A 13,042-nucleotide genomic window follows, 5' to 3' on the forward strand; every position below is an offset into this window, starting at 1 on the left:
TTAGCACAGTGCCTGGTACATAACAGGTATTTAATAATGATAAATATAATTAATACAGAGAAGCAGGGGAATAATTCTATAAACTCAAACAAAAGAGAACTAGGAAAACACTATGACTTCAGAAATGTAAATGAAAAGAACAAACAAAAGTAAAAACTGGAAACTTGGGGCAGCTAGGTGGTGCAGTGGATAGAGCACTAGCCCTGAAGTCAGGAGGACCTGAGTTCAAATTTGATCTCAGACATTTAACACTTCCTAGCTGTGTGACCCTGGGCAAGTTACTTAAACCCAATTGCCTCATCCCCTACCCCCACCAAAAAAACTGGAAATTATGGGAACTACCCATCTACTGGAGAATGGTTAAACAAATTATAATATATCAATATATATTATTGCACTGTAAGAAACGATGAAATGGTTAGACAATTTGGAAAAGACTTAAGAATGCTTATCAACACAATAATAACTAACATCTGCTGATAAAGGCCTCATTTTCCAAAATATATAGAGAATTGACTCTAATTTATAAGAAATCAGGCCATTCTCCAATTGATAAATGGTTAAAGGACATGAACAGACAATTCTCAGACAAAGAAATTAATCAAAGAAATGTAAATTAAGACAACTCTGAGATGCCACTACACATCTGTCAGATTGGCTAAAATGACAGGGAAAAATAATGCAGAATGTTGGTGGGGATGTGGGAAAACAGGGACACTGATACACTGTTGGTGGAATTGTGAATAGATCCAGCCATTCTAGAGAGCAATTTGGAACAAAATGTTTTTTGATCAATGACTAATTAGGATTCTAGAAAGTGATAGAGGATGATGTCATTTTTTGACAAAAGAGTAATAAACTTAGGATACAAAATGAGATAATTTTCAGAAGATACAGGCCAGTAAAGAAATTTATTTTACAAGATTAAATATCTGTTAAAAGGTCTTTGTTCATCCTTTTTCTAAAGGGGGAACAATGGAAAAACAAAAAGAATACGATAATGATAATGGGAAGGGGAAAGGAAAGGAAGTCAAAGGCATTTTTTTAAAAGAAAAGAAGGAAAGTAAGACAAACATAAGTTTTAAAAGGTATGGGATGATATATACTTTTTTTCCCCTGAGGCAATTGGGGTTAAGTAACTTGCCCAGGATCACACAGCTAGGAAGTGTCAAGTGATCACATTTGAACTCAGGTTCTCTTGAATTCAGGGTTGTTGCTTTATCCACTCCCCACCTAGCTGCCCTATATATTTAATTTGTATAGTATTCTTTATAGTCTATACAGAACATATATATTCTATTTTTATAAGTATATGTGTTTTACATGCATTTATGATCTATTCTCCCCACTGTATCCCACTTCAAAAAAAAAAAAAAAAAACCAAACAAAAACCTCACCATAAGTAAGCAGTCTAGCAAAACAAATTCATACATTAGCCATGATCAAAAATTTATCTATATATTTAAATTTCTCAGTCAATAACCATTCTTTAAGTTTCTACTATATGCTAAACACTGTGCTAACTACAGAGGATACACAGAGTCAAAAGATAGGTACTCTTCTCAAGAAACTTACAAGAAAAGGGATATGTTTTATATTAAGTCATGTGGGTTCTAGGTTTATCACTTCATTGATCATATTCCTAAAGTCTTTCACAATTGTCTTTCCTTACAATTATTATTTATTGTATAAATTGCTCCAATTCTAACTCACTTCACTCTTCATAGTGGTCCCTCCAGTCTCCTCTGAAACTATTTCATCATTTTATATAGGACAACAGTATCCTATTACATTCATATACTGTATTACATTAGTTTCCATTTTTTGTCTCTCTGAAGAGAACTGCTATAAATATTTCTATCAATTCTTTTCCTGTTTGCTTCTTTGATCTTTTTGGAGTATAGGCCTAGCAGGGCATTGCTGAATCACAGAATATGAACTATTTAAGTAAGCTTTGAGGCATAGTTACACAATGTTCTGCAGAAAATCTCGATTGGTTCATGATCCATTAATGTACTTGTGTTCCTGCCACGCTGATTCCAGGCCTGGAATGGACCAACATGAACTAATGCTTAGTGAAGTGAGTAGAACCATGAAAACACTGTACACAATACCAAAACTGTGTGAAGATCAATTATGAAAGACTTAGTTCTTTTCACCAGATGATCCAAGACAATTCCAAAAGACTTGGGATGGAAAATCCCAATCCATCCACATTCAGAGAGAGAACTATGGGAGATTGAATGTGGATCAAAGAATAGTAATTTTACTCTTTAAGAAAAAACCATTTTCATGTTTTTCTTCCCCTTTTGGTCTGTTTTTTTCTCCCACAACATGACAGATATGGAAATATATTGAAAAGGATTGTATAATCTACATCAGATTGTTTGCTGTCTTGGGGAATTTAGAGGGAAGACTCAGGGAAAAAAAAGCTTGGAGTTCAAAAAATTTTACCAGAAAAAACCTGAAAATTATCTTTACATATAATTGGAAAAAATAAAATACTATTAAGTGAGGGGAAAATCTGAATGTGGGATATGTTCTTTAAGGTCAATGACAAAAATAAAAGATTCATAGCAAATTTTTAAAAAGTAGCTCCATTTTATGAAGCAAAGTTTTAGCTACTTAAAAGTTACCCGATCTGGGGAGCAGCTATATATAGTTGGTACAAGTAGATGGTGTATCAGTCCTGAAGTCAGGAGCACCACCGGAGTCAAATCTGCCTCAGACCTCTAAAACTTACTAGCAATATAACCCTGACCAAGTAACTTAATCCCAATTGAAAAAAAAAAAAAAGTCACCAGGTTTTGAAGAAGTCACAAGATTATTCCCTTTTTCAACTATCACCTAAGCTAAAAGATGTTACAAAAATTATCTCCCTCCCTCTCACCTCAGGCTCTGCTGATTTCCCTCCACCAATGAGAAAACAAATGTCTCAATTCCTATAATCCTGCTTTTCCGGTTTTTTACTCCTGGTAAAATGTATATCAACAGTAAGATTAAACCAAGTTCTGGAATTCTAAGTTACTAGAACATTGGGCCCAGTTTGTTTTTCAATCAAATGCATTATTTAATAAATCACTGCCTAGATGTTAAAAACAAAAACATTTCCCACCCAAACCTCCTTTTGTTATTAGGAATTGTTTTCTGGGTAAAAAAGGAATGCTGAGAAGGGAAAGTGAGAACAATATAATTTTTTTTTAAGGGAATAGAATTTTGCATAGTGCTCCAAATAGTTTTACCAGAACAGGATTCAATGGGGATTATTATTTCTTATTTTGGATATCATGCCTAAAATATCAACCGCTCCTATTAAAAGTTGGTGTTTAAATATGTCTTAAAGGATGAGTCTGAGTGATACTTTCAACCTGTATTATAACTATATAAAAGCTTCAAAGGCTCCAGTCAGGAAAACTTTTGGAATTTTTAAGAGAAAAAGATTAAACACAAAATTCAGTAAGGGAAGGAGAGGGAAGGAATCCATTTCCCCTATGGGGTGAGTAGTTAAAAAGAGGAAGCTCTCAAATGAAGAAATGCACACTATCAATGATCACATAAAAAATATTCCAATATGTTTAAAAGGATTATGTAATATTCTGGCTAGCTTTGTAGGGGACCTTCAGATGGGCCTTAGTCTCAGTGGAGAAGTGAAGGAGGGCAGGCCAGTCATCAGAGGGTCTCTGTCTTCCAGAATACTTGATAAGGATAAAAGACCTATGTTTTAGAATATCAGAATGCCTCTCCCCATCTCAAACTATCAGAATATCAGATACTGTCTTATCAAGCCACCTCTCCCCACGTTGGGGTGCTCCCTTTGATTATGTCATCCTCTTCTCCAGAGGCTCACCTCAACTTGTCAGAATCCCTTTCCCACTCTCAATACCCTGATTCCGCCCCTGCCTCAGTCTACCCTCAGAGTCTGTATATAAGTCATTGAGAACTCTTGATTGTTTTCTGGATTTTTGGAGACAATAGTCTCCTTCAGTTCTGGGACCAAACCTTGTTCAGTTTCTCCAGCATTACACATGCTAAACTAGATAACCATTGTCTTATCAATTCCACTGAGTTAATACCTTGTAAGAATCCTTACCTCAAGTATATTTCTCCAGAGTTCTGGCCCCTTACAGAACAGTACAACCTATTTAACCTATATCAATCAGACTGCTTGCTGTCTTAAGAAAGCAGGGAGGTAAAGGAAAAAAGGAGAAAAATATGGAACACAAAATCTTATAATAATGAATTTTGAAAACTTTTTATATTTGGAAAAATAAAATATTGAGAAAAAAATGTTCCAATCACTAATGAGAAAAATGTAGGTCAAAAATAAAGTCATTTTTAATCACTGTTTTAAGGTTTTATTTTTCTAGGTAGAAAAAAAAAAATCACTATATGTGATAAAAGTTGCCAGTTGTTTTTGTGTGCTTGTGAATTTTTTCCATGTCTTGAATACTGATTACTGAAGTCACGATTAAAAAATAAAAGGGAGAGCAGATAGTACTTAAACCTGCTTTTCCTATTAAGAAAATCATAATACCGATCAACATAAATGCTGATTTGCAGTTTAAGAATGAAGTACACATAGCCAAGATTTCTTCTATTCCCTGCTTATTCTCAAACAAGATGATGAAATACTGAGACATATGAATCAAAACAACTTGTGTGATTAAAGATTTGTATGTTTTCCTTTAATTCCTATTTAAAATAGGCACATTTTTCTAGATAAATTGATTCTTCATTGCATACAAAGAGTAATGACTAGTGACAGTGCTATGTAAGTATAATATAGAATAGAATAGATGCTGAAATTTTGATAAGTGCAAACAGTAATACTAAGGTCAAATAATAATCAGAATATAGAGAATAGTATTAATTTTTCTTAGAAGAAAAGCTACTAGAGACTCAGTAATTTTCATTCATGTCACAGAAACAATTATAATGCAGTACTTTTCTGGCTACATAGACAACTCACTGCTCCATCTGAATTTAGTGGTTGGCTACTAAATGATTTTAGCACTCTAAACTTCTCTCCTTAATCTCCCACAATAACAAACCATGCTTTCTTTCCTCCTATTCTCAGACCAAAGAGAATTACAAGAGATGACAAGAGAATTATATTTAATTCAAACATTAAACATGTATCACGGAGCAAGGCACTGTTAACTTGACCAACTCAAATTCATGTTCTTGGTGATCCTTTTCTCCTTGATATTCCTATTACCACTATTCCCAACCTTTTCCCCTTCTGCATGTTTCCTTATTCATTCCTCTTAGAGCTTCCTACCTTTGGCATGAACTGATGCTAAGTGAAATGAGCACAACCAGAAGATTTATACAGGGCAACAACATTATGCCATGATTAATTCTGATGGAGGTGGCTCTCTTCAACAATAAGGGCTAATGTTGAAGAACGACTGTCCATGCATATGTTTTTAAAATAAAAAGCTTTTAAAAAAAATTTTTTCCCTCTCCATATCTTTCTCACTCATTTATCCTTTATTTGCCCAGTTTCAGTCTTTATTGCCTTCCTCCCCTCTGCCTTTAAGCAAGCAGAGGTGGGGATGAAGGTGGAGGAGAAGCAACAGGGATACACAGAGCACTTTTGTTTAATTGCTGTTTCCTCTACTATTCTATTCTCTTACCTTTTTTCATGGCAAACATTCTCTAAACTGTTTCCTCAGTCTTAGAACATTACCCATACATATGGCTTTTGCCCTACCTATTATTAATATTGAATCTTTGAAGATCACCAATGACCTAAATTAGATAGCCTTTTCTCATAGTTAAATCAGCTCTCCTTTCCTATTTTCCTTATTTCTCTAACTACCACTTTTTCTACTTAACTACTTAAAAGCTCCACTCTTTCTCTCAAGTTCATTTAGTTATGAAGACCTATCAGTTCCTTTTCTAAAGCGTTGTGCTCAAACATTCAGTGGTTTGCCTTCTATACATAGATCTGGTCCGGTTACTCTCCATAACTGAAGAGGTTCCCTATTGCCTCCAGGGTAAAGGCAGAATTATTCTGCCTGGCATTCAGGTCTTTTACGTATTCTCTGCTTCAAACAATAAGGCAATCTTTCCTCCACTCTTCCCACCCCCCACTTCCAACTGTGCTCATGGCTTTCTGTCAAGCTTATCTTGTGCCTGTAAAACTTTTCCTTTCTTCTCTCTGGTTTTAAAGAATGGTAAAGGATTTAGTAGGTAAAGTCAAACATTACCTTGTCCAGAAAACTTTCTCACCCACAGTGGGTGATAACCTTTCCCTTCTGAACTCACATAGCACTGTTTTCTCTAATACACTTATTAAATAATATTGTGTGTTTTGGCTGCTCTGATGGCTTCTTATCTAGACTATAACTTCTGGAGGGCACAGACTGAGTTATCTAAACTTTATACCTTTCACAGAGGTTCGATGAGCTGCAAAAAGTAAACATTTAATAAGTATCTGTTAAATATTATAAAAACAAACAACTTTGAAAGCCTTAGGAATTACAGGAGCAACACTGACCAACCACAATTCCAGGTTACCCTGTTTCTAGACAGAGAAGATGAGATGTACTGAGTTTTGTTTGTTTTTTGACATGGCCAATGCAAAGCAATTTGCTTTGTTTCATTACACATGTTTATAACAGAGATTCTGTTTTTCTTTCTCAATTGCTGAAAAGAAAGGAAATGCAAATCTGAAATAAACTTTAATGATTGTTGATAAATCTCAAATATCTAATTATCTAATTCTGGTCCTCAATATCATTCAAAGTTTATTTTCCACTACTATTCCTCACCCCACACCCCACAAGCGCTATTCAGCTATTGCTCTGCCAGATTGTTTCATCAAGCAAAATGCAAGAGGCCCCTTGATATGTTTTTGCCCTTCCTTCCTCCTTTTGTATGCCATCTTCTCCGTTAAGATTGTAAATTCCTTGAGAATCGGGAATAACCCTAATAGTACAGTGCCAACATACAGCAGGTAATGAATACATACTTACTAGATTGGATTGGTCTATTGATTACCTATAAATATGTCAAAATTTCCTACCTGTATGCTTTTGATCATTTCCTCTTTTTCCCTCTTTAATCAAAACCTTATCTATTTTTCAAAACCTAATGCCAAGTCCTTCCTCTATGAAGTCTTCAAAAATCATGAGTTTACAATATACTCTTCCCACTGAGGTTAGGTTGGAGGAACTCTGTCAGTACGAAAGAGTAAAAGATTACAAGGGTGCCAGGCTCCTCATATTTGAGGATGGGTGGTAGAGGGAGGGAGATATACAGAAGGGATACAGAAAAAAGATAAAAAGTACAAAGAGAATGAAAACACCCAAAGGGAAATAAGCTAAGAATCCCCATACAATGACTATATAAATATGAAATGAAAAATTAAATGTAGAGCAATTGTAGCAAAATAAATGGGAAAAGAAACAATGGAAGTATTGCAAGAAATGTTCTCAAGTAGATTAACTGTTTAACAAATTTTAACCGGGAATGACTATTAAGGGACTTTTTCACTTTTATCTTTGCATCTCCAGAGCTTAGCATAATGCCTGGTACTTAGTAGGTGCTTAATAAATACCTGCTGATTAATTTTGTTGTTCAGAACTAGGTAAAGTAAATATTTTAAGATTCACTGATTGATATTTGAGGAAGTGCTCCAAGCTTCATTACTGTAACAATGAATGAGCTCAACATTTCCTGCAGAACAAGTCTAAAGGAGCAATCAATCAACAAGCAATTATTCCTTATGTTAGGTAGGCACTAGGGATACAAAAACAAAAATGAAAATCACTTCAATCCCCAAATCTGAAAGACTGTTACATACATGGATATAAGCCATCTGATCCAAGAGAAGCAGACAAAACCAATAGGAGAATAATCACAAGAACATCTAGCAAGAATTACTTATCCACAAAAGACTTATCAATGTAATGCATACTGTCTTGGCTTTATGAATGCCATTAACTACTCTGGGCTCCTAATAAATGATGAAGAATAGAAAATAGCCCAAATACTATGAACTCCCAATAAACTTAGATTTTGCTTCTTGAAGTCACATTCAAATCACTTGCAGATTGGACTACTAAAATCACTTAGAACACAAAGTGGTTCCAAATGAAATAACGTGTTGTGTGGTTAATACATAATCATTTTACAATTCTCCCTTCCAAATCTTATAGTTTCATTCTAAAGTTTATTGTCATTATTGAGGGACTTTTTCCACTAATAGGACAGAACTCTGAATGAACTAGAAAAGGAAATTTATCAGAATTTCAGCACCATTATTTTCTTAAAACAATTAAACTCCTTCTCCTAACTCAGAATGTGATTGCAATGAAGTGCCAGGAAAAAGACCAAGATGGCAAACAATGAAGTCCACTCTAGTCCAGTCTCCTATCACTTCATACTTGACTCAACTTCCTGAATGAATCTCAATTTACTTCAAACAAAATACCATTGAACATGGCTCCCTAATATGTATAAGGGGATCAAAAAGATCTGCCTGAGTTCAAGTCCTGTATCAAATACTTAATATATAAAATCGCAGTCATTGATGCTTCAGGCATGTCTGACATCATTTGGTGTTCCTGGCAGATACTTGAGTATTTTCTTTTCCAGATCATTTTATAGATGAAGAAACTGAGGCAAATAGGGTGAAGTGACTGGCCCAGAATCACACAGCTAGTACATGTTTCAAATCAAATTTGAATTATTTTCCTGATTCCAGGCTGAGAACTCTGTACCCAGCTACCCATAAGACACTGGACAAGCTGCCTAATCTCTCCATTAGCTTTCTCTCCTGTAATTGGGAACGACTTGATCTCTTAAGGTCCCTTTTAGCTCTAAATCTATGACCTCATGTACAGAATGCAATATAACATCTTTGTATCAAAATTCAAGATCCTCCCATTCTATCCTACCCAACCTCACAAATCACAATTACCCTTACAAATTAGTCTTCTCAATGTACCTCAGATATGCCACATTCACTTATGTCTCCAATATGCTGGTCCCATCTTCCCTCCATAGACAGCTTTAAAGTCCTACTTCTCTTCTCTGCTACATAGAAAATTTACCCCTCCCTCAAATTCCTTCTCTTCCTTAAGCCTCTTAGATTGATGCTCTCATTTTCCTCTGAATTGAATGCAAATAATACTCATTTTGAAAGATTATCACAATGCCTTGCATTTTTATTTTTCCATTTATGTATATGGGGTTCTTATGGCTTAACAGACAGAAAAATTATATTAAAACCAGAAGATCTGGGTTCAAGTATCTCCTGTAGCCCATGCTGCCTATATGACCCCTCAGCAAGTCTTATAATTTCTCAGTGCTCCTAAGACTTCAAGTTGGTAAGACAGGCTGATCTACCTTGGTAAAAGAAGGTTCTTCCCTGCACTAATGAAATAAAGTCAGGATAATAAACACCTCCTATATGTATATCTGTCTTCTGAACCACACTGTAAACTTTCTTCAGAGAAAAGTCAGTCCTTCATATATACTTACTTCAACACAATATTTCAAGGATTCAGTACTTAATTATTGTTGATACACACTTCTATATACATTGCATTCTCACTGTACAGGATAAACAGACAATATTGTGATGAATTACTGTGGCAAATCAAAATTCAATATTTGGAAGGTTGCATTCTGAGTAAAAGCTTCTTCAAGTTTAGCTAGGATGGTTATCTGCCCAGGATCATCTATGAAAGGCAATAGAGTGGGGCAGCCAGGTGGCACAGTGGATAGAGCACCAGCCCTGAATTCAGGAAGACCCCAGTTCTAGTCTCAGACACTTAATACTTCCTGCTGTGTGACCCTGGGCAAGTCACTTAACCCGAATTGCCTCAAAAAAAAAAAAAGGCAATAGAGGAGGATTTTGATGGCAGCACAGCAGGTGTCACTAAAATATTTAATTTTGGCTTAAGGATAAAGTCACAAGTATTGATTCAATAACACTTCAGTCAAACTGGGTTTCTTTCTGCACTCAGAACAAGAACAGCAGCTTCTACTCTGAAGTTTCTGCTTAGTCCTTCTATGTGGCTCACCCCACTTCAGGTGAATATCTTCCCACAAAGCACATTGTCTCCTCTAAGAAGCCTCCCCCGACATCTGTGACCTTGGTTCTCAGAATTCAGAGAGCACTTTCATTTACAACTCTCTAATGATTTACAATATGCAATAATATGTAAGTGATTTGCAGGTGCCTTTTTCCTCTATTAAGACTATAAGCTCTCCCATTCCTTAGCATAATATTATAGAAAGACTAAGTGATTAATATTATAAAAACTAACACTAACAGAAGTGCAGTTCTTGAACATGGCCAACTCCCCCCCACTCATCAGTGGCAAGGTAACAGAAAACATCTTAATTTACCTGAATGGTCACATGCTTAATAGCTACTTCTTTGAACCACTTTTAGTATATGGGTTTTCAGAGTTTTTAGAAACCTAATTGGTGTTGTGGCAGATGGGCAAAAATGACTAATGCATGCCATGCTAGATCCAAAATATTATCTAGGGTCATTATTGAAGGTATGTAAAAAACTCTGGAATAATAGTTTAACATTGTTAGGCTGTTTCATGTACAGAGCATGCATTCCTAAATAAGGTTAAGTTACAGAAAAAGCAATCAAACAAGAAAACTCTCTCTCTCTCTCTGTGTATATATATATATATTACTAAACACTCGTTAGGGACAAAAAGCTGTCAAGACTGGGAAAAAATTAATGAGACCCGACAAGCACGGGCTGCCAGCTGTGCTAGGGATGGGCGAGGGTTATTGTCTAGTTTGGGGAAGGGGTCGGGGAGTTGCTTTAGCCTTCCCGAGTTTTCAGGCACACAGAAAGCCCTTAAGATCCATCTGCTAATAAGGTTAACCACCTACTGTGTGCAGGCCCAGCGCTAGCCAGTCCTCCCTGACCTCGGTGCCGGCCAGCACTCGGACTCTCCGTCGGGAGGTGTCGGCACGCCGCCTCCCCCACTGCCTGGCAGAACTTGGGGGCTGTCTAGTTTCGGGCTTTCCTTTGTATGCCATCCTTAGAAGAGTGCCTGGCACACAATAGGCGTCTAATTAAGGCACTGGAGGTAACCTACGTCCTAGTGTCATACTAAGGGTACTGGGGGTCGTCGGGACGCTGGAAGTTTAAAGAATAGAGACTGAAATCGAATCCAGCCCGTGCAAGAGACCTTCCGAGCCCATACTAAGGACAGCGCGGGGTGCCAAGCGGGGGCGGGCTTTGTCTCCGGGCCCAGACTCCCTGGGGCTCGGGCTCACCCCGCTGCTTCTCCCGGCACCGGGAGATGCTTCGGGGACGTTTGTCCACTGACTGACAGATTCTCCAACCGGCGCCTCCTCCCCGCGGAAGACAGACCGCCCCGGGCTGGGACTCCAGTAGCCTGGGGCCGCCTTACCTTTCAGGGCCTGGTCAGAGGGGTCCTGCGGACCCGCCGCCACCTCCTCAGCCCGCTCCCCGACGCTGCCTTTCGCCATGGCCGCCGTCGCGAGGGGGACCAGGGAGGACGCAGGATCCCTCACGACGCCGGAGCTCGAGCCTTTTCCACGCACTCAGAGCTTCAGCCGGAGCGGCCCGGACTCACTTCCGCCTCCTAGCAGCAGCCGCCGCCGCCGCCGCCGCCTCCTCACCCCGAACGACCCCTACCTCCCGCAGACCCCCTCCAAAGCGTCTCCTCTAGTCCCCGCCCCTCCGTTCCCCGCCCCCAAGTCTCGCGAGCGCGCGCGCGAGCCCGCCCACAAAAGCCGCCGCGAGACGGGAAAGGCTGGTCTGAAAACTCCGCCCCCTCCTCCTTCACCTTCCGTTGGCTGTGAGGCATGCGCACTTGTGGACACGCCCGCGCTCCGGGCTGTGCCAGCCGGCTGCGAGGTGTTTCCATTAAGCACTGCGACCTGGACTCTTCTGATTGGGGTACGGGCAATCGGAAGGCTTTGCAACTTGTGTTAATTAATGCACGCGAAGGCGGTTGGGATCTTAAGCTAAACCGGCTCCTGGAGGACTCTCTCTGGTTAAAGTCCTTACGTGCAATGTCTCCAAACAGCTCCCTGGTTACATCGTTCCGCCCACAAAATTACAACTCAACTCAGTTCCACAAGCATTTATCTAGTGACTGCTGTATGTCCCGCTCTGCACCTAGCAGAAATGCAGACAAACAGCTCCCCGGTTACATTGTTCGGCCCACAAAATTACAACTCAACTCAGTTCCACAAGCATATTAGCTGTATATTAGCAGAAATGCAGATAAAGTGTCAAAGCAATCACCAACCAGCTGCAATCCCAGAAAACTAAAGATGAAGCATGTTATCCATCATAGCTTCCAGTTGCAGTTTAAAATATACATTTTTAGACAAAACTAGCGTGTGGGGTTTTTTTGTTTAATTATTCATGTTTTCTTTTCATACTATCTTTTCAGTAAAAGTGGAGTTAGTTGAAAGGAAGAAGGCAGCCAGCAAATACGGTCGGGGCAGAACTTGGTCAAGGCAGAACTCTGATAGGTAATTGTCCCAGCCCACGCCTTTGTGATAATTTTCTTTATAGTAATACCTATTGTAATCGGAGGCTTTGGTAACTGACTAGTACCACTAATAATTGGGGCCCCGACATAACATTCCCTCGGATAAATATAAGTTTTTGACTACTATCACCATCATTTCTATTACTACTTGCATCTTCTACAGTTGAAGCAGGTGCTGGAACTGGATGAACAGTTAAGCCCCCCCTCTAGCAGGCAACCTTGCCCACGCAGGAGCATCAGTTGATCTAGCTATTTTTTTCACTTCATCTAGCAGGAGTATCTTCTATCCTTGGAGCTATTAACTTCATTACAACAATTATTATCATAAAACCCTCTGCAATATCCCAATATCAAACACCACTCTTCGTTTGGTCAGTAATTACAGCAGTCCTGCTTCTCCTATCTCTGCCAGTCCTGGCTGCCGGTATTACAATACTTTTAACAGACCGCACCTAAACACAACATTCTTTGATCCCGCAGGGGGAGGAGACCCAATTCTTTATCAGCACTTATTCTGATTC

The 13,042-nt window shown here is 38.5% G+C and overlaps 1 protein-coding gene across 1 annotated transcript in view; it reads right to left on the reverse strand.

The window, feature by feature from the left end:
• Positions 1-11,716, reverse strand: part of TMEM41B (transmembrane protein 41B) — a 35,497-nt gene extending 23,781 nt beyond the window's left edge. The window contains exon 1 of the mRNA XM_074275011.1: positions 11,406-11,716. Coding sequence (XP_074131112.1) covers positions 11,406-11,484 — 79 coding nt within the window. The 5' untranslated portion in view covers positions 11,485-11,716. The remainder of the gene's footprint in view (positions 1-11,405) is intronic.
• Positions 11,717-13,042: the final 1,326 nt, after the last annotated feature.

This window comes from Sminthopsis crassicaudata, chromosome 6 (assembly GCF_048593235.1).
Source record: "Sminthopsis crassicaudata isolate SCR6 chromosome 6, ASM4859323v1, whole genome shotgun sequence".
In the NCBI taxonomy this organism is placed as follows: Eukaryota; Metazoa; Chordata; class Mammalia; order Dasyuromorphia; family Dasyuridae; genus Sminthopsis; species Sminthopsis crassicaudata.